The sequence below is a fragment of the Lepidothrix coronata genome, unplaced genomic scaffold (assembly GCF_001604755.1).
Source record: "Lepidothrix coronata isolate B3197 unplaced genomic scaffold, Lepidothrix_coronata-1.0 Scaffold123, whole genome shotgun sequence".
NCBI lineage: Eukaryota > Metazoa > Chordata > Aves > Passeriformes > Pipridae > Lepidothrix > Lepidothrix coronata.
Window position 1 is genome coordinate 1,858,921 of NW_016690303.1, and position 22,496 is coordinate 1,881,416.

Sequence of the window (22,496 nt, forward strand, 5' to 3'; positions counted from 1 at the left end):
AGACATTTTCTCAATAGAGGCAACAGCTGCTATTACAAGTGGCTTTACAACAGGCTATATTTTCTGTTATTGGATTCATTGTCTCTTATTTGGCATATGCTGCAAGTCTGCAAATATATGACTGCTGACAAGCTGAGTGCTCTGGATGTGCTTAGAAACCTAATACTGGTTATCATGTTTGTTTTAGTTTAAACCTCCGGAGCTTTAAACCTTAACAGATAATTTTTTTGAGAGCTCAGGTTTCATCTCTCAGAGAACTGAATAGAGATATGATATGTAAGTTGCATGGCACACCCAGCTTTCTTTAGCAACAAGCTGCAGTACACTGGTGTCTGTCCACTGTCATTGTATTTGTTCTCTTTAACCAGAGCCTTTTGAGTTAATAGACATCTTACTAGATGCAAAACACTGAAAAATCATGTTAGAATTGAAAGCCAAACTAGTGTGAGTTAAACTATTTACCATATGCTCTCATTTCCTGACTTCTGCTGGGCTTTGAGGCGCTAGAGTTGGAACAACCTCAAAGGCACAAAGTTAGATGGGTCACACCCCCTGAAAATTTGACCTCTGGGGGTTTCTTTGAAAGCAGCAGGCTGATTCTGAGGGTAGTATGGGGAGGGAGGGAATCTTAGGACCAAACTGAGGAGAGGAAACCAAAACATCATTAGTCTTGTGAGGATGGGGCAATAAATGGGTATGGGATGTATCTATTTGCAGTGTAGGCAAAAGTCCCATAGAAAAGGACTTTAGCTGATGACTCTTGAGAACTGTCATGATAATGGTAGTAAAAGCTGGGCTTTTTAATTTCAGAGATAGGCCAGGATTCCCAATTTACCGTCAGGAAGTAGCCAGTGATGCTTCCAGTTTTCTGCAGAGTTTACCTAGGTGTGAAAAGATCTGTAAAAGGTAGTAGCTGCTTCCCACATAGACACAGCAGAAAGACAGCTTTTGTTGGCAAAACCATTTAACTGGTACACTGTAAGCCCAGTCTCTGAATGGGCTATTTTGCTGCTTGACCTACATTTACAGTAGGGTGTAGTGATGTGGGTAGGATTTTTTTTCCCACTTCTAAATGATATGGTTATGCCAGCAGCGCCTTTCAAGTGGAGGCCATGCCTCAGGTTGTACCAACAATCTGGGATGGCTGAGGAATGTTAAGCTTTCCCCATCCTTATTCCTGCATCTTTTACGAGGATGGCAGCCTGGCTGCACACCTGATTTCTTCTTGTCTCGTCTTCCCACTATCCCATCCTCTGGATTTTTTTTCTTCTTCTTGGTCTACTAAAAAAAGGTGAAGAGGGAGAAATTATTCTAGTAATTTCCCTTTCCGTTTCCTTTTCCTCCCTTTTTGACATACAGTGATTGTGCCACTAAATTACTTCTCATAATGTATTACTCTTATGGGGAAGTAACCCCATTTCTACACTTTGTGTCAAGGTCAAATAGCATTTTGTCATCATTCCAAATAATTTAGTATAAATGTTAATCTTGTCACACAAAATGTTAATGTTCTCCAAATAATCAGGAGTGTTACTATGAAAACTTAGAAAACTAAACGAAAAAAAGAAGTCAAGATCCCGCCCAGCCTACCCTGTTGTGGTAACACAGGGGTAATTAAAAATTTAGGTAGCTACATGATAGATGACTAACAAAATTTACACCTATTACACATATACGTATATAGGAATATATATACACAGTAATTTTTTGTCTTTTTTGTATATCTTTCATGTCTTGCATACATTTTCATGCATCATTTACCTCTTACAGAAGAAACATTTGAGAAAAGTTGGTTGAAACAGCTTTAGGTCTTAAATCTTCTGAGCATACATCTATGCTTGTACATCCTTCCCTTATGAAAAAAAAGAATGATCAGCTTACCAGTAGTCTTTAGTGTTCCTGGCTTTAGTAACCAGACTGGCAGTTCTTTGAGGTTTCTAGATTTTGCGAGGAAGTTGAACTTCTGAAGATCCAGAAAGCAAACTTTTTTTTCCTACTGCTTCCCATTCGTTGCTTTCAAGATTCTTTGTTAGGTTTTCCACTTTCTTGGATTTTTCCTGTATAGGATTCTTAGGAAATCCTACAAGACACTAGGGTAACATTTCAGAGTATAAAAAATTAATTTAAGGGTTAGAAATTCCTAATACCTGATGGAAGTAATGGTAATTTCTAACTGCCCAGACGATCCACTAAAATATTATGACTGTCATATGGAACTTGCTCACAATGTGATTTCATGCAGTTACTATTAATTAAATATCCCTATAATTTATTTCTGTGAATAGTTGTCCAACTATTTTCTTATTTCTCCATTTTGTACAGCCAAGAACAAGACTGTTGCAGTCTCAAGACATTCTACTTTGTTTTTAAGTACTTCTTATTCTATTTACCTTCGTGTTCATCTGAACAGAAATTCACTCCACATTTAAAATTTAAGACCTAAACAGTAACTATCATGGCCTTATCTTTATCTTTTACGGCAGTTAACCCATTAATCTTAACTCTAACTAAAACTTATTTCCCTTTTCTTAATTTTCCACAAGATCATAGCCTTATTTCTGAGACACTATCATAATTCTTAAAAATTACTCTCTGAGAAGGTTCTTCCTCTCTACATGAATTCATATTCTTATCATTCAGATCACGTATGTTTGTTTTCCTTTTCTTTTGGATTAGTATTTTATACAGCAGTAAAATAAAACCTAACAAAGCAACCTTCCCCAGCCTTTTCTATGCATTTTGCTTTACTTCACCTTAATTCACCACACTGCTACCTTATCAAGGAACTTCATTTGTCAGTCTCCTCACCTAGTCTTCTTGCATGGGAAAGAGAGAGAATGGTTAGAGAGAATGATTCAGAGAAGAAACAGCAGCTGGAAGTGGGAGGTAGGAAGCTGGCTTTTTTTGTCACGTTAAAAATAGGTGTTGTCCAAAAAAATATTTTAAACTCTACTGCATTCTGGACAACAGCAAAACAAAAGAAAATTATTTAATTGGATTGTTTCTCTTTCACTGTTGTGTTCAATGAGCTGCAGAAATCCAAAGTACACTGTGCTTATTAGGTGTTTGTGTACCTGATGATGAGAGACAGTTCAAGTCCAAATGTGCATATTATCATCAGCACCTTTAATACTGTGACATCCCCGGATGACAGAAGTATATATCAAGTTAATACTTTGGTAGATTATTAACTACTTTAATAGACAGAATTTTTCATAGCTATATTTGACTTTGTGTCTGTGTTTAATTTTTACCTCTGGTCTCTTAATGAGAGGCCAGCTGTTCAAAATAGACAAGAAATCAGCATGGCCTGTGGACATAGCTCTTTCTTTGTTCCTCATTGCTCTTGCATAAACCTTTGAAAGTGAAACCAATTTATGGATTTTGTGTAGATAAACTATAAATGTGTTTGTTTCTTTCATTAATTCTTTACCTTTTATGACTCTGCAGCCTTGTCAAGCTTCCTGTGACTGCTGCCGCTGCCTTTTCTTAGAAGGGCCCTACTGATCCTAGGTTTTGTCAGATGACTATATAGTGTTGCCTCACAGTAGGGGAATTGGTCTTTAACAAACAGCTCAGCTCCCCTGCTTCTTCTTTCTTTTATTTTCCAAGCAATTTTGAGGATTCAGGCCCCAATTAATTTATAAACTTTTCTCTACTTAACATACAAGTAAGTTTATGCTTTTTCCAGCTTCCACTGCTTGATTTCATAATTTTGGCCTATTTCCAATGTTCAATTGCTTCTACTATGGGAAACAACATTAATGTTAGTACTGTTAAACGTCTCATCCAGATTAAAAACCACAGGGGTAGCTGTGGTGCAAAGACTATTAAACCTAAACAGAAATCTTTTCTCTTAGGAATGAAAATAGAAAGGAAAAAATCAGAACTGCCCAGGCCTAGTCCTGCTTTTTGAAGTTTGTGGGAGTTTTGCCACTAGTGTCACTGAGGCACATTCAGGATCCTGCATGCCGTGGTTTTGGGTGTCGTTTTGCTTAATGTAAAGTTTAATGCATTTGGATAGAATTTACATTAATTAGATTTAGGCAGAAGTTAGGAACATCAAAGCAGCATAATTTTGCTTTTCTAGTCCTAAGTGAAGTGTTAGGCTTTTTACATTCTTTGTAGATTACTTCAAATTGTTTGTTATAAAACAATTGTGCTATTCTTGTTATAAGCGAACGTATCTGTGATGTCTACTCCTGTTTCAAAAGTTTTCCTGGTTTCTACTGGTGAGGTTTTAGGAACAACTTAGACCTGGCCCACCTCTACTCCCTGCAACTTCAACTTCAGTGCCTCCATTGCTGAAGGCAGTAATGGACAGCCTTTACTAGGGCTGAGAAACATTTTAAACTGCCATACAATGTGTATATTACGTATAATATTCTGTTTGAAAAACCAACCAACAAAGCGCCAAGCAGAAGTCCTCAGGTTTCTCCACAGTGGCTTGCTGGCATCTTGTGTCCATGACCTGTAAAGAAAGCCTTCATCACAGATAGAGGAGGTTGGGAATTCCTTTCAAGTGACTGAAGGATGATCTCTTCTTAATCTCTTACTGAAGCTTCTTGCTCTTGGTCCAGCTTCCAGTTACTTCCTTTATCTTTCCACTGGCTTTAACTAGTTTTAATGTAGGTCTGACATTGTTAGATGCTGTTTTTAGAAAAGTAGTGCATTGGGGAATGAGGAATGGGGAATGGGGGTTTTCTTCGTTGTTTCAGAACATAGTTCAAAGGGTAACCAAAAACTCATTTCAGCAAAGACCAGATGTTAAATGCAAGGGATTCCAGCCCTTTCTATTTTGGCTCTTTGCAACATTCTGTAATAATGAATAGCCTTCATACCAAGTTATCACATATTATAAGTGCCTTCTGTTGAAAAACCATAGTTGATTGTATTCCTAGACCAGATCTGCAAGGAGCAGCAAGGCCCAGAGACACAAGGACAAGCACAGATGCATGACTATGGTGCTTCCAACACTGTTCCGCTACAACCGTCATTAACTTAAAAAGGAAGGCTTAGGATACTTTTATTTTTAATAGTCCAAAAAGTAGCTGCAATTTTTAGTTTTGTGTCTTGAAGTCTCAGATTTTATATTTTATTATAACATCACCTTCTCCTGAGAAAGGAAACTCTTTATCCTTGGCATTACTTTGAATGTCTGTGTTATGCTGAATCATAGTTTTTTACTCTCTGTTCTGAACATTTTAGTAGTATTGCAGTCAAAATCACCTCAAGTAAAAATTTATCCACAACTCAGATGCTTTTGTGGAATGCTTTTCGTTTCCCTCTACTTTCTTAGTTATTTCTGTCTCATTCTGTGTGTTTTCTAACATTTTGTCTGCTCTTTGTGTTGCATCTTCACTGAGTGACTTATGCAATAGTCAGCTCTTTTTTTGTCTGTCTTGTTAATGTGAAGAAGTTAGTACTGTTCACAGGTGACTCTGTGGGCCTACTTGTGCTGCCAGTCTTGAGTTATAGCTACCCATCGCTGCTCGTCTTCAGAGCCAACATAACAGCAAGATTGATAAAGAATTTAATGTTGACATCTTAAAACTTTTTAAAATACACCAGGGTAGTTAGCAATGACATTCCCAGTGATGTTGAGTGGAAATTTAGATTCCCTGAGTATTTAGCTTCTTTAAAAATTATTCTTTATATTCTTTAAATCAAGTAACATTAACTATGAAAGAAATTAATAGCAATTTGTGAAACAGTTTGACAACAACAGTAATTCAGTATTGGTTCAGCCTGTCTAGTACAACAGAAAGGAGAAATGTGCATTGCTAATTATCAGCCACATCTCTTCAGGTACAAGACAGTCTGTGCTGCATGGTTCACATGGTTTCTTAATCCTTCCTTCAGGCTCCTTGCATCGTGAAGCAGTGAGACCACAGCCCGTGTGTAGGCACACTGTCCTGGAATAGCTCTGAGTCACACTGCCAGAGAATAAAGCTGGCTTTGTGGTACAAGCCATGGCAGTGCAGGCTCCACCACCGCCTCCTGTGCCTCTGATGAGGGTGCAGCTTAGCAAATTCCTCTTTCTGAGCCAGCTTAGCTCAACAGACCAGGACAAAGCAGAAGAAACACTGGTCTTCCCCTGCTTTCCTGCTTGCTCCAGCTGTCACCATTTCAATCAAAGAAAAGAGAAACATACTTATCTTCATTGTGTTTACATATACCACAGTCCATTTTTTTTAATATCAATAGCTGTAATGCTGGAAGTACAGGTTACTGTAGATTATGTGTAATTTGTAATTGATTACTGCTGTGAGAATCTATCTGCTTTTATATGGCACACAATAAATAGCAAATCCAGTGGCATGGCAGAGTTGTAGGGCTACTGTTTCCCAAATTGAGAATTTGTTCTTCACCATTAAAATGTTTTCTTTCTGCAATCTGAGTGTGACAAAAGTGGAAGGAAGCACTCAGCTTCATATTGCGTCAGCTGTCAAGTTAAAAGATATTTATTTACTTTGGAAAGCTAGCATGAGTCATTCTGAAAAGTTAATAGACTTTTTTTGTCATATTATGGAGGAGGTTCTTATTATATAGTATACATGACTTGCGATCTAGGATTTTCTCAGAAAACAAGTAACAGATTGGTTTAAGAGATTATTTTTATCAGTGCTTCATTATCAATACCTTCCTCTATAATTTTTCAAGATAACTGCAACCAGTTCTACCTCGTCTATCATTATACATTCTATTTTGTTACTATTATCCCTCTGCACAGTTATGGGTAGTAAATATCATTTTGGTTAGTTGGGAGTCCTGAAACAGGCAGCTTAACAGTAGCAGTGACTGTTCAGAACTCTTTTGCAGCCAGAGTGCTGAGGTAGGGAGTGGCATCAATATATTAAGTTTTCCTCTTCTGAAGTAAAGGGAATAGGCGAGTGAAGCCAGGATCTTTTAGGAAAAATGGTTAAGTGCCAGGAGACTCAGGCTGAAGTACTGAAGGGCTGAAGGAATTGGCAGTCGCTTAGGCAATTTCCATGCTTCTTCTAAAAATAAATGCCATAATAAACTTGGCTTTGTAATATATCCGAGGTATACAGCAAAAGCCTACTAATGCTCATCTACCCTACTGAGGCTATTTGCTGTTTATGTTAAACACTCCACAGAGACGAATGGAATGTTAGAAGGAACTTGGTATATCTGGGAGCAGGGCAGGAGCAACCTGGCCAGGGATAGTTGTCATTTCTCTGCTAAAATACATCCACTGGGAAAAAGGCAAGCCAAGCCAGCAGGTGGTGACATTTTTATCTTTCGTCTCCAGTAACATGTTACCAGTAAAACAGTAAATATGGCAAGAAAAAAGAAAAGTGTGCTGGTGTTCAACAACAATAAAAGAAAATAAACAACCAGTGACTGTGTATATTTATTTACTTATTTATTTACATCTGCAAAAGTTAAATGTGTGGAGTATTTAGTTCACATTTGTGATTTCTGTATGAGGTTTGGACTTCGCTTTTCCTTTTTGTTGTTTTTTTTTTTTTTTCCTAGACTGAGAGGTTGTTTTCTAATGCCAATTGTTTTAATGCCATTTCACTTATGAGAGAGTACTTCAGAATTATTGGCTGGAGTTACTCAGTTTTCAGAATGATGCCTGACAGAAAGAGGGTTAAATCTGCCATCTTAGACCAATATCTGTACACTAAGCTGTAGTTTTATACTGTACCAGATTAGGCACCTCTGGAAAGTACAATTCTGAGCTGTCATCATGGGGATGTCTTTCTGGAAGATTTTTTTTGAGTTGAAGTCCTTGTCTGTCGTAGAAAGCAGTACCTGAAAACCCTACTAGCCCTCTTCAGCACCCCTGTAGTTTTTTTGTGCTTCTTTCTGTAGACCACAAGACCCTTTAGCTGACAGTTGCTTTCTTGTACAGGGGGCTGCAGGTGAAGGCAGCTCTGATTAGTTTGTGCCGTGCTCACAGTATGTGTGCTGGCAGTGCTGCTGCTTCCCAGCCTGCCAGGAATGGCTCACACTGCAAAGGTCTGTCTTTATTCAGGCTGATGGGTATCCAAGGGCAAGGCTAAGATGAAGACAGCCTAAAGCAGGTTTGCTTTTTCCTTTTTTCCACATTTTGGCTTGCATGGAGATCCAGTGTTCCATACTTTAGTGGCGTCATGTCCTACTAGCCAGAGCCAACCAATGCTCTTGGGTACCAACATATTCTTGTCTCCAACGTGTGTTTCTTTGTGTCCCAGGAGGAAATTTCTGGGCTTTCCACTGTGAGCTTATTTCCTTTGTCCTGCTAGAACTGCTTGGCTGTTCATGGTTTCCCTTCCAGAAAAGCTATGTTTTTGGACAAGGGTGGGGACTGTTTTATTTCTCTCACAGGAAAGAGGCTTGGGCACTTTGAACTACTTCTTATGCCCAAGAAAGTAGCAGTGGGCCACAGTACAAAACAGCTATTAGTGCTCAGACTTGAATTACTCATCTGAGCAACTTGACTTTCGTAATTACATCTAAAAGCTTCAGAAGTGTGTCATGGTGTTTTTCATTCCATTAGAATCCAGAGATTTAAGTGTTAGGCATCTGTTCTTTGTTAATCTTCTAGTCTTCCTCTGTAGTCAATGTAGAGGTAGATCCTCTGGGGGTGGCATGAATCAGTTCTTAAATTTCTAAGCCATCAGCAACCAGATTTTTAAAATTAATTAGGATCCATTTAGAACTCACAAGTCTATGGTTTCATCTTTTAATATCTTTTAAAATATTCTTACTCTTCTGAAAACATTTCTTAGCTCTTTTAATGAGACACTTCTTTAATGGTAACTAGAAGATGAAATTTCCCAACCATATTTTCTTGTTGTGGCCTTATATATAAAAATAATTTACAGATAATGTGCAGCATTGTGTTGGTGACACCGTTCTATACTCAGAAAATCAGAGGTTGACAGATATTTTTATTTCCACACATTTGGCCTCTGCTGTTCTGACTGAAACACTTGGATAATTTTCTTTGCAGTTTTGGTGTTTTGGCTCTTCTGGTTTATAATTCTACCAACAACATCAATTTAGAAGAGGAAGACATCCGACAGAAGCTCATAAGTAATAATCGAACCATAGAAGAAGGATATAAACTTCATACTGTGGATGTTGATCCAGTGGGTAAGTAGTGTTTGGCTTTGCTACACAACAAATTTTGTTTGCTTGTCTATAAATAAGCATCTTCTGTGTTAAAATGATCACACATTTCCAAATGATATGAATGTTTGAGATTTTCAATTGTCCCTATAAGGTTCATTGTTCCACTAATCTCAAAAAGCCATGGTCAAGATATCATTTTAACACAAACACAGTTGTCCAGGTTGCTTTAGTCAGTGTTTTGCTGTCTGGTTCAGAGGCTGGGACAGTTCCTGACAGCTCCTCTGGTAGTTTGAGGATAAAGAAGTATGTTTTACAGCCAGAGCTAAAATGACCTCTATTTTGGACCTCCGAGGCCTCTCGTCCTCACTTGTCAATGCTGTTTGTGCTCCTGCCAACTGCTGCCCTTAATCTGTCTCTTTTTAGCTGTTGTCTTTTCCCATTCAACTACTGCCAGTCAAAGATTACTTTTCTTTCGGGAGGGAGGAGGTGGAGGCTGTTGGAATGCAAATGGATGCAGCATGCATGTTCAGCCCTTTCCCTTGAGCAGCAGCAGTATCTATTGACACTCTATAGCAAACAACCAAGAGTTTAATTTGAAGACAGTTTTGTACTGTAGACTGATTGATATGCTGACAAGAAATGCAAGATGGTTAGGTGGTGAAATTTACTGTTAACAATGATATTAACACTCTTTTTTACAGAAAAATGTTTAGCTGAAGAAAACCCTCCAAACTATTTTTGGCCAGATACCAGACCTACTGTGACCAACTTCACGTTTTGCCATGGGAGCTCAGTTCAGACTGCATCAAGAACCTGGTAGGTATTCAAATGTCTGAGAAGCTGAGTTGCTTCAGATGCAACTTTCTGGTTATATTGTTAATCTAAATTCTCTATAATGGTTGCCATTGGCTGGTATTGTGTTTCAGGAAGACGATTTCTATACTGTGAGAGATTTTGTGCATGCAGTAAGAGTATGTACTTGATTGATAGGAAAAAAAGGCTCATCTACCACTTCTGTAGGGCATATTGAGGCCCAAAATTAATACATGTTCAAAGTGATTATAAAAATAGCATCTTCTTACAGAATGAAACTGCTTTATTCAAGTCACAGAATCATAGGATGGTTTGGGTTGGAAGGGACCTTCTAAGGTCATTTGATTCCAATCCCCCTGCCCTGGGCAGGGACACCTTTCAATAGTCCAAGTTATTCAGAGCCTTTTCCAGCCTGATCTTGAATACTGCCAGGTATGGGGCACCCACAGCCTCTCCAGGTAACCTGTTCTAGCATCTCACCACCCTGAAAGTAAAACATTTCTTCCTAATATCTGAAATCTAATCTCTCTCAGTTTGAAACCATTCACCACTGTTCTATCACTACATGCCCTTGTAAAAAGTTCCTGTGCAGATCTCTTGTAGCCCCCTGTAGGTACTGGAGGCTTCTATAAAGTGTCCTCAGAGCCTTCACTTCTCCAGGTAGAACAACTCCAAATCTCTCAGCCTGTCTTTATAGGAGAGGTGTTGCAGCCCTTTGATCATCTCTGTGGCTCTTCTCTGGACTTGCTCCAAGAGATCTACATTCTTCTTATGTTGGGGGCCCCGGAGCTGGATGCAGCACTCCAGTCGAGGTCTCATGAGAGCAAAGGGGCAGAATCACCTCCCTTGACCTGCTGACCACACTGCTTTTGATGCATCCCAGTATACAGTTGGATTTCTAGGCTGCAAGCTTGTATTGACTGGTCGCATTAAGCTTTTCTTCAACCAACATCCCCAAATCCTTCTCCTCGAGGTTGCTCTCAATCTATTCTCCTCCCAGCCTGTATTTGTGCTTGAGATTGCCCTGCCCACGTTCAGGACCTTGTACTTGGCCATGATGTTTATGTTACTGAAACCAAAGTTTCACATATGCTACCACTCCACTACTACTATCTCCCATGTGTAAGAAACAGAATAAAATTCTATGAATTTGAGATGTGTATTTGGTTAGTCCAGAACATCTCATCTCATCAGGGGAAAGTAAAAGAAATTGTGAAACAAACATTTTGCCAGTAGTTAATCATAACTGAAGGTGGGAATAATCTTATGCTTGAAGATTTGAACTTGTGTTTTTAAGGTTTAGGACATATTTTCCCTAATGTAGGCTTTCTTTGCAAACATCTACAAAAGACTTTGACTCTGTATCTCTATTTCCCATTTGTAAAATGGGAATATTATTACCTCCGTTGATGTATTACCAAAACACTATGGCTTTGATCTTTTCGAGTGCCTTAAATGTGGTTATGATGATGCAATATTAATTAATTTGCTCAGTATTTAGGATGATTACCATTAAAAGCAATATATTAGTCTTATCTGCCCACATTGCATCTGGAACATGTTTTGAGAAGACCACATCTCTTACTTCTTGAAAACAGTATGGCAACATGGATATGAATCAGCTTTGAGGTTCTGTGCCAAACAGGAAAGCAACCTGCATTATATTTAAATAACTCACTTCCTCAGCCTCCTAATCTTGTACAAGAACTGATCCTGATTGACCAACTTTTGTTGTAGAGCGAGTAGTACAGAAGTCAAACTGGTTTTATGTCAGAACTTCCGAATCATTAAAAATTAAGGTTTCTGGCCTTTGCTGTCCCAGTATTGCTTATCTTTATTGTTTATTTGTGGTCTACACAATACCATTGATTGTCTGTGTACAGCACTTCTCCTAAAAAAAATTACTGTGTTCTGCCCTGTGCTGTGCTTTCCTTCCCTCTGACTCCACTAGCTTTTACCAGTATGGAGCGTTGGTGGGATGTGTTTCAAAAGAAGAGGAAGCTCTTCTAACAGTTTCTTTTAGTCCTGTGCATCCCACAGTAGAAGGTTACCTGCTAGTATGCTGTTATAATAAATGTGATCAGCTGAGGAATAATGTTATTTTATCATGCACTTAGTGAAAGGATAAGTTTTTCCCTTTCAGCATCCTGCCTTTGCCATGCTGTGACAACATGATTGTCTTTAAAGAAAATTGAGGAAAAAGTGTGTTTAATTTTGGACCCATTGTTACAGGGTGACAAAGATGATTAAGGGACTCATACATCTCTGTTACTAGGAAAGGCTGAGGGAGCTGGGCCTTTTCAGCCTCGAGAAGAGGTGACTGAAAGGGGATCTCATCAGTGTCTCTTAAGTATCTGAAGGGAGGATGTCAAGAGGATTGAGCCAGGCTCTTCTTGGTGGTGCCAAGCAATAGGGCAAGAGGGAACAAACAGAAACTGATGCACGGAAAATTCCACCACAGTATGAGGGAGAACGTCCTTACTGTGAGGGTGACCAAGCACTGGAACAGATTGCCCAGAGAGGTTGTGGAGTCTTCCTCACTGGAGATATTCAAGAACCATCTGGATGCAATTTTGTGCCGTGTGCTCCAGGATGACCCTGCTTGAGCAGGGAGGTTGGACCATATGATCCGCTGTGGTCCCTTTCAACCTGACCCATTCTGTGATTCCGTATTTTGCTATGGTAAGGCTTTAAAAAAAAAAAAAAAAGGGAATCTTTTTATCTGCCCCTTACTTTGGATCTACATCTGAAAGTGACTTGCCCTAGTTTTCCTGGATGGCATAATTTATATCTTCACATAGCTCCTCTGCATGTTCTTCTGAGAGGTATTATGACTTGCAATTGACTTAATCAAAGCCATTTACATCAAGGATAAATTATAGGAACAGCACCTGAGTGGCCATAATAGAGGCATAATAGTTTGTGTTAGCATTTGGGTATTTCCTGAAATAAAAGGCTAGAGTTTCCATTGAAGCAGTTTGTCAAATCAGTATAGGAATCAGCTGGTAATTTATTCTAAAGAACTAGGGTTTCTGTTTGCGCTGTCACTTAATCGATCACATTTGATTCGATACCACTCTCAAGTATTCATATTGCATTTCACTAGGGGCCATGTTGCTAGCAATGTTGTGAATTGAGAAGAGTGGACCACTGTGACACCTGCATAAGAATTATGAAATATGTATGTAATTTTGTTACTATATTTCATGTGAATTTTGTCATTTTCCTCTTTAGCTATTTGGGTCTGCAGAATTATACATCATACTGGGGTCAACCTGATCTTAGAAATTGCACAGGTGGGTATATTGATGTTGGTCTTCGGCTAAAGGAATAGTGTGGTAGACTTTGATTACTGCTTCCTATAAGGAAGTTACATTAAGGAAGAATATCTTTCTTCTTTATGCTAAGTTGTTTGAAAATCTTTCTAAATAATCAGAGTAAATAATTAAACTCTGAGGAAGGGCACCGGGTTCAATTCAGCTCACCCATTATAACCTCTGAATACGAATTACTGAAATAAATCAAACTCTTCAGGCAATTCAAGCAAGAGTAGATGAAGGTGGTATCTTGCCTCTATTTGATATTCAAGTTAGGACAAATTTTTAAATGTTTCCAATGCCTGTAGCTGCCAGGGGAAAGACGCCCACTCTCTTCACTGGACTTACAATCAGACGTATTCAGATTTATTCTCAGTTTGTAAAATACCCCTTGATGTCACTCTGGCTATAAAGGAGTAATAAAATAACAAGACAACAATTTTATGGCCTTTTTTTTTATTGTCAGAGCTAGTGAAGAGAATTATACTCTTGTGTGTATTTCAGAGCACCTACAAGTAAGGTCCTGTTCTGAATTGCTTTCTTGAAGAAGCCTCTTTTTCTTTCTTCATTGATAGAGGTGTCCTAGGGAGCCCGGCTTCATAATGTAGTTGATTGAGTACTTGCAGTCAGACTATAGGAAAATATCATGTCATGTAAAGTAAACATTCTAAAGTAAACGTACCAAAAGCTGTATTATAAAAAACCAGCATTAAAAACCCACAGCCTGTTGCAGACGGAAGAAGGCTGATATTTCAAAATCTTATTTGAGAATTCCAATAAATCTCAAATATTTTGATATTGTAAAAGGTTAGCATTCACATTAGTTTTTGTCCAGGTGGCAATGAGGTTACAGTTTAACATGTGATTTACACTAGTGTTTTGCCATTGGACACACTATAAAACTTTCCTTACCAGGAAGATTCTTCTCATGAAATTTGCTTGTGTGTCATACTTGCCAGCCCTCTGATGAGTAAGAGAACCATCCTCTGAAAGAACTGAAACATTTGCAATGGGGTCAGTCTTTCTTCACAAAGCTTAAAAGAGTGAATACTCTTTCAGTAATAGTGAAAGAGTGAACCTCTTTTTCCCAGTGGGGAAAAAAAAAGGATAACATAAGGAGGAAAAAAAAGAGAAAAAATAGACTTTTTATTCCTTACTTTTTGTTTCAGTCAGCTCTTTCAATAATAGTTCTGATTTACAAACTCAAATCCAAATAAAGAAAAGAAAAGCACAGCCAATGAGGACCGTATGTAATCAGCAGGTTCTATATACTTTTTTCATAAAATTATAAATTTGACAAAATTATAAAATCCTGTGATCATTCCCAGCACCCTGGAATATTCTCTAGATTTCAACAATGTGAATAAAAACTTGTATTTCTGTATTACTTCAGGACTATAATGCATTATTTTCTCTTTTTTACTTGACTGTATGCTTACAGAAAATGCAGCTGATATAGCCAATCAGCTTCTGAATCTCACTGGTGAAGGGCAGCAGCTAACCTCAGACAAAGTAAATGACGTTGTGCAGAAGCTCAAAAAAATTGTTAATGATGAAGAAATTGATGAATCTCTGGGTTCTACTGTGGTGACCATTTTTTCCAATATTCTAACCAGTTCAGATAGTGTATTGGCAGCCTCATCTTCAGAGTAAGTATTTCTTCATTTGAGACAAGCTTTTGAGAGCAACCTGCAAGGCTGTAAGGATTCATCCTTCCATAAATAGGCAAATGATTGCAGCACAAAAATCAAACTTTTCTGATTTTCATCAAAAAGAATTTTCCAAATTAGATACACAAATATTTCTTCTTGTACTAAAATTAATGTGCATGACTAAGACGAAGTATTTCAATGGAAAAAAAGAAGTCTTCTGACACATGACACAGCATAGATATAAGTATTGTTGAAAAATTATTTCAGGAGCAGTGATAGTTTCTGTCAGTCAAAAGCTTTTGTTTTAGAATAATTTAACTTCTGTTTTTAGGGCTCTAAAAACTATTGATGCCTTGGCTTTAAAGATCCATTTCACTGGACCATCCATGAGTATTTCAACACGAAATCTCGCACTCGGAGTGTCTTCTATAAACTCAACTTCATTCAAAGGTGGTTCTTTCAGTGTCAGTTCACAGAATAATGCATCTGATTTCCAGGTACAGAACAAGCAGTTGTATTTGAACATGAAATGTGTGTGTTGTTCCAAGTGTGTTTACTGTGGTTCCTGTAAAAACAGTTACAACTCCCAATTCTCCCCTTACTTTCTATTTCCTTTTTCCTGCAATCGTCCAAACAGATTAATGTAGTATTTCCTTGAATGACAGGAAACACAGATAAACTCACATTCCATGCAGATAAAAAGTGATTTGCTTATAAATCCAGAACAACTTGACCCTTTTTCAGTTTTGTGAGTTTTTTTACTAGTGAAAAAGGAAAATAATCTTCAGCAGTCTGTTGTATTATCCATTGTACACTACCTAACAATTCCATTGATGCCTTTCAGCTTTAGAATAAGACTCCTAGATGTAGGTATCCACATACAGATTTCTTCAGATACAATAGGTCTTCAATCTTCCAGTATAGTTTTAACACTTACTGCTGAAAGAGACCTACGACTGATCCTGTTGTCCACACATAGGTTGATAGGCTTGTACCATTTAGGAATGTCTGATGTGGTTCAGGTCATTCATGTGGAGCTTGGCCAGCCTAGACATAAAAAAAAAAAAGAAACAGAGATCACTCAAAATGCAGGAAGGTCTCCCGTGCTACACTGTCTAGACAGGCTAGTATATTAAAGTTATTTATTGTCACCTCAAAAATATTTTTTTCTCCTTCCCCCCACAAATAGAAAAAATCAGACATCTGAAAGCTTGAAATAGAATTTGAGATGCACATGAACACCTATAGGATTTTCCAAAGGTTCTTTGGAAATCTGTAGTGATGAGATGCTGAGACTTTAAATTTCACTAGATGCCTAACTGCATCCTATGGCACCTGAATGCTTTCAAAAGTGCAATACAATGTTTTCGGGGTTTTTTTGCAGTTAAATAGGAAGTCTGTGACAATGTAATCTCAGTTTCCTGGGTGTTTAACCATTCAAGTACAGTGAGCATTACTTGGAGAAACACACAGAAAATATTACACAGAAAAAGAAAAAAATCTACTGTCATTTGGGCCAGAGGAACCAAAACTGAATTCAACAATACTTGTCATTATGCAGTTAAAGGCTAATCTTTAAAGGTCTAAGAGACTAAGAATAATTTACAAAAAGTAGTAGTAACATAGTAGGCTTCAGGCCTTTTACATGTATCTAGACTTAGGATCAAAACTCAGGTGCTGTTTAAATAGATATGAATACATTTCATGTAATTGAGTTTTCACATATTTCTATTCATAGACATTTGGCTAAAATTTCTTTGAATCAATTTTATCAGAAATTTTTGATAATGGTAAATCTACTTTTGTTTAGCTCTCATATTAATGAAGCTCCTCAGTAGCTGTTTTCAGCTTTGTTTTCAAAAGAATGTTTCTCCTCCAGATTTCATCCTTCATTTATGGAAAGAGGAAAGGAAAAATTCTAAACCCAGGTTTTGGATGTTTGCTTGTATAACAAGAATTACCATCTGTGGCTTGAGGACATCCAGGAATCTTCTCGTCCTGGAATCATTTATTACAGCACTGCCGAAATAATCATAAAATCCAAACTCTGTCGAAGTATTTATAATGTTCCTATTGGAACATGAGTTTCTTCTGAGGCTTTCACATTTCAAACAGCTGATTGAGAATTCTTAGCATCCTTCCTGCTAGAAAAATCTTCGGGATTATTTTCCATACCTGTCAGGAAAGATACTTGCTATCCCTCCTGGAGGGAGATTCCCTTGTGAAAGCCCATGTTTTTCACCAGCAATGTGATGTCCTATCCTAGGCTCATCAGGGAACAATAACAAGCTGTATGTCAGAATGTTTCCAGATTTTATTTCTTTTTTTTTTTTTTTTAAAGTAGATATCAAGCAAATTTATCCATGGCAAATTGGAAAGATTCTATTTCAGTCCCCTATGTCTTTATGTTTCTTGCCAAACCTTTGACTAAGTTAGGTTTTGGTGATTCGTATTATTAAATTGTTCCTGTAATATATCCATGCTTCTTTATAGAAGTCTCTTCCACTCTATTTGCAGACAGTGCCCGGGACATCTTTATCACACACATTTTCTGTTTACTGTAGCAGAATTACCCTCTGAAAACCTGTTTTTCAACTACATCTATCCCTGTCAGGAGATATCTATGAACCACTTCTGACTGATTTACCACGGTGTCTGTTATTCACAGTAAACCAGTGAATAATCTGTCAGTAACCTATGACTTTTAACTTTCTATTAGCTAATGGTGCTTTTAGAATCAAATATCTGATAGTGAGAGGCATAAATACATGACCAGGATGCCTCTGGGGAAGTCAGAAGTGTGAGTTTCCATATCTCACAGTAAAATTCTTAAATGCTTTTACTATAGAGCCATTGTGAGATGGCTTGTTCCCCTTCCTTTGATGGCTACGGTGGCACACCTTGAGTATGTCATGGTGGGAAAGTGTGCAGTCGTAGAATTGCTAATAAAATGCAAGGTTGCATCCTCATTTATTTCGTACTCACTTGTAACATCCCTGGGCCATAGTGGGCTTTTAGATGTCTGACACGTTGCCAGTATATATTACATTTATATTGATGGCAGAAAGTGTCTTTTTTTTGTGCTATATAGCACAATAAATATAGATGGGTGGCACTAATAATTATTTTAAGATCTCCTTTTTGTAGTAGAGAAACTATAAAAGCTCGTAAGAAAATTATTTCAGATATGTGGATCAATCCAACTAATACAACTTAAGAAAGAAGGATTCAGAGCATATTTTTTAGATCTCAGCATTGTTTTCTATGAGAAAAAGTATCTTGAAGGTTACTGAAAATGATTATGACTGCCGTTATTGCCATCCATTATTTCCAAATCATCATTATAGCCATGGAGGAGTTTGTTTCTTTGCTGGTTTTATCTAATACATTTTTATAGCAGAAGGCTGATCTCATGCTGGAAAGGTGGCAAACCTACCAAGCCTTAAAAAAAACCTGTTTATTGCATCAACTCTTACATAGACACAGGTCATATAAGTGTTGATTGATTCTATACCCATGTTTAGATATCTTTGTGTAAAGGTGTGAACCCAGTTGTGGACAACAGATGGTTTGATTTTTGTTTGAACATGTTCTTCTCTTGTTTTATTTAACAGATAGATTTTGACAAGGATCAGACAAGTGCCTTTGCCTCTGTTGTTCTGCCACCAAGTTTACTGAAGAATTTAAGTCAAGATGAATTTGAAGTTATATCCAGGGCTCAGTTTACTTTCTTCAATAAAAATGGTCTTTTTCAGGTAAACATTAATGTGTTTGAAGTAATTTCAGATAGGGTGAGTCAAAGCCAGCTGTTAAAAATTTCCTATAGTGTAGGAATCATTTCACAGCGTTTTGTGAGTTACAGGAATTAAAAGATGATACCAAATGTAGGCACTGAAGACAGTCTTATGTTCAGAGTGACAATACAGTTGAAGTTCCCAGGATGGGTTAAAGTCTGTGATTTGAGTGCAGATTCCTGTGAAATGTAAGATAAACCTTTTCTCGGTAATCTGTGGAAAACTGTATCCCAGCTGCTTATGATCAGAGGAAAGTAGCATGTCCTTTTAAAGGGCATAAGTTGTGTTTAAATGTATTAATATAAGTCCTTGATGTTCAGGGGAGCCAGGTTCTTTCCTATCAGAAGGGAATTTGGCCTGTAACACTGCAAGTACTCTCTTTTCCTTATAAGAGTTGGTTAGTAATCATATCCAGCTGGCTACTTTATATTCAGTTGGAAACTCTGAGCTGATGGTCAGTAGCCAGAGAACTTTTGTTTTGATATATACTATTCTTTTCATACCTGTGTTCTCATAAGCTCTCCATATTTTAATAGGGAATAAGGATAACAATTCTTACACCTGAAAAATAAAGGTACTGAGGTAGATTTGGTTTTCGTCTTTTTGGGGTCCCATCAAATGGTAATTGTAAAAAGTGCCTGCATGGTAGATGCCAAAAAAAGTATGAAGAACTTGCAACCTGAAAAACAGAAAACCAAAACCATATCTATTTTGAAAAAACAAAAAAGATAATTAAGAAGGAAATATTGTTTCATGGTGAACTGTAGAATGTGTCTCAGAAGACTTGAGTTTGTTTTCCCATCAGTATTTTAAGTGACCTTTGACTCTTGTGCATCCGCAGAACTCCGTAGTATTGTATTGTCTCTATATTATCGTTTTTATTGGCAGTGTATCCAGATTCATCAGATAATCTAGGGCAAGAAAATACCCATGACCCACAGTTGCCTTCTGAAATACACCCCAAAGTATTTTAACTTTTTAAAATGGATTAATTTTAGGCCTGCTTTTGAGAAAAACAGGATGGATATCTTTAATAAAAAAAACCCAGAAGAATACAGATGGACTCTTGTCATACAAAATTAGAATGTGTCCTTTAGTAGTTTAAGAATGTGTTTCTAAGTGATACTTAATAAGCCATTGAAAAGCAAAAAACCAGGAAAAATTGCATCTGAGTTTGCAACTAAAATGCCTTTTATTTTTTGTGTGTTTTTCAAACTATTCATGGGTGGTATGATTAACACAATTAAAATTGTGGTTTAGTAGGTCTAAAAATAAAGGAAGTTAAAAAAAAGGGCATTAAAATAAGGCCTACAAATAAATTAATCCACATGCCATCTCAAACCCAGTAACTTTATTCATTAGAATAAAAGTATTTCATAGATACATTTATTTCAATTGCAATTAAAAAGCCCGAATGCTCTTAGCTGTATTCCTTGTAAGTAGTCAATGTAACAGTGAAACATTTTACTTTACAGTACTGGAGGGGGTTTTTTTATTGCAACTGGGAGAATTCAGAAACTTTTATCTTGTCATTCATTAAAATCTGATGGTTATATTAATTAGAAGACTATATAAAAGCTATTCAGAGTGGGATTCATTTCACCAAAGGCAGGTGTGTTCTATGTACACATCAATGCCTGAACTGTTGTTCATAAGTTGCCTTCAAAGCTAGTCGATGGAAAAGAATAGACACCGTTGAGGTGTAACATAACTCATCCCAATGCAGAACTCAGCATCAGTTCTCCAGACAAAGGAGCAATTGCAATTTGAGATACTCCAAGGTGCAAAAGTACTGATGGATGTGATAGTGAACCTGTGAGAGTAAGAGATGTGACATCTTCTGCAGTAGCAGCTGGAGACTGGGCAGAATACCCTAAAGCCTCTAAAATGGACACTTATTTTTAGGCAAGTCGTATTTTGACCTAGATGTATAGAATAGATACAATGAATTATGCCCTGGATGTGCCAGTTTCCTTTCATTCACTATGTTAAGAAACACTAGAATGGTGTTTTCCCTTAATTTAGCTGAACACGGCCTTACAGCTAAATAATAAGTTACCTGTATTTTACTTTACTACACACATTATTTCTATTCATTTCTAAGGATGAGTAAGAATTTATTAAATTGCCTTCCCTAGAGAGACCAACTGATATTTATTTCTAGTTTTTCATATCTGCTAGAGACACAATCGACTGAAACCTGTAGAAATATGTCCAAGGACTTCCACAGACTTGGTCAGATGTTAAAATTTAGGTGGTAGCCAAGAGATTTTGTCTTGTTTGAGTGCTCAAGAACTATCTAGATATTTGAATTTTCTTTCCTCTTCGACTTTTAAAGTTTTAGGAAATTTTATTACAAAGCTCCAGTATAATCTGAAATACTGCATCTGAAAATTCTTGGATATGAATGTTTTTAAGGAATGAAATAGTCTTCTCAGGATAATGTGTACTTAAAAACTGAAGCTGTTCTGTCTTTCAGAAGACAGAAGTGGTGGGATCTCATGAGCCCAGTGCTGAGCTGATACCTGACATCTTGTTAGGTTAATAAAACCCCTAGACAGAAGAAATGAAGGGTTCAGGAATTTGACAGACCAGATTTTGGGAGGGAAAGTGAGTGACAATAGACTTCATTTGACCTGAGATCTGCCACAGGCAGTGACCAAGCTTCCCAACCAGGCATGTAACTATGCAGGTCTCAATGGAAGCTCATCAAAAGAAATTAGTATTTCCATTTTAATAAATAATTGGTTTCCAAGGAAAACTTCTCAGTTGGAAGATTCTTAGCTGCAGGTTAAAAATAGGATTGCTCAGTGATAATATCAGAATTCTGTTTAAATTCCCATCAAATAAGAGCTTGCAGAAAATACTACCTCCTTCAGTACATAACATTACTTTGAATTTGTTTACTTCTTCTTAGTCATTCATTTTAAGATGGAGGATGATTTAGCAACCATACACAAAAAACAGGTTATTCTCTGAAAACTTTTCATCTACTCAAAAGGATAGTGTCAACAATAAGGGAGCTAGTTCATTCTTGTTTAGGGAAATGAGCTAATCATATCATGAGTTGTTATCTGCTACATTGTTTGAGTTATAATTTTGTTTGTCTTCTAACCTCTCTCTATAATTGTGCCCATGTATGTTTATGACTATAAGGAAAATAGGGAAACTTCAGTGAAGCTAACCCATAATTTGATTTTATAAACATAATGTTCTTATATTGCGTAATCAAAAGTACAGAAATGCTGACAACTTACTTATTCTGGCATGCTGCAAAAATGAAACTATGTACTCTGGCTTTTATGTTATGTGCTGTGTAAGCATTTATTATGTTTTTCTTAATCTTTCAAAGGATGCAGAAAATCCTGACAATTTGACCAGTTTTGTGGTGGCATGCAGTATTGGAAATTTAACCATTCAGGATCTTCAGGATTATGTGAAGGTTACAATCAAGCATACCAAAATTCAGGTAAAACAAGACTGATTATTCAGAGGAACAGGAATGCAGAGTGCATGTGGTAAAGGCTAAGCATTAAACCTGATTTATTGGGATGGATTTTGAGTAAGAACATAAATGGAAATCAAAAACTCTAGAACAAAAGCACGTAAGCAAAAAGTTAAAACAAGTAACCTCTCCCATCCTCATGCATTCGCACTCCATTCATGGTCTAAGAATTACCTGAAAAACTGTTCATTCTGTCCCTCAGAAGCAATTTCTGTGCCAATAACTAAGTAAAACCTGTGTTCATGACCATGGTTTTGACCAGGGACATGATTTATTACACTGGAACTTTAGAATTACTTAAATTCTTTGATCAAATTTAATACTT

General features: G+C 37.2%; 1 protein-coding gene across 6 annotated transcripts in view; it reads left to right on the forward strand.

Annotated features, from left to right (window-relative positions):
* Nucleotides 1–22,496, forward strand: part of ADGRG6 (adhesion G protein-coupled receptor G6) — a 109,292-nt gene that overhangs the window by 63,101 nt on the left and 23,695 nt on the right. For all 6 annotated transcript variants that reach the window (XM_017825937.1, XM_017825939.1, XM_017825941.1 and 3 more), the window contains 7 exons: nucleotides 8,969–9,111; nucleotides 9,792–9,906; nucleotides 13,138–13,199; nucleotides 14,662–14,869; nucleotides 15,204–15,369; nucleotides 18,487–18,627; nucleotides 22,019–22,135. In XM_017825937.1, the coding sequence (XP_017681426.1) occupies nucleotides 8,969–9,111; nucleotides 9,792–9,906; nucleotides 13,138–13,199; nucleotides 14,662–14,869; nucleotides 15,204–15,369; nucleotides 18,487–18,627; nucleotides 22,019–22,135 (952 nt within the window). The remainder of the gene's footprint in view (nucleotides 1–8,968; nucleotides 9,112–9,791; nucleotides 9,907–13,137; nucleotides 13,200–14,661; nucleotides 14,870–15,203; nucleotides 15,370–18,486; nucleotides 18,628–22,018; nucleotides 22,136–22,496) is intronic.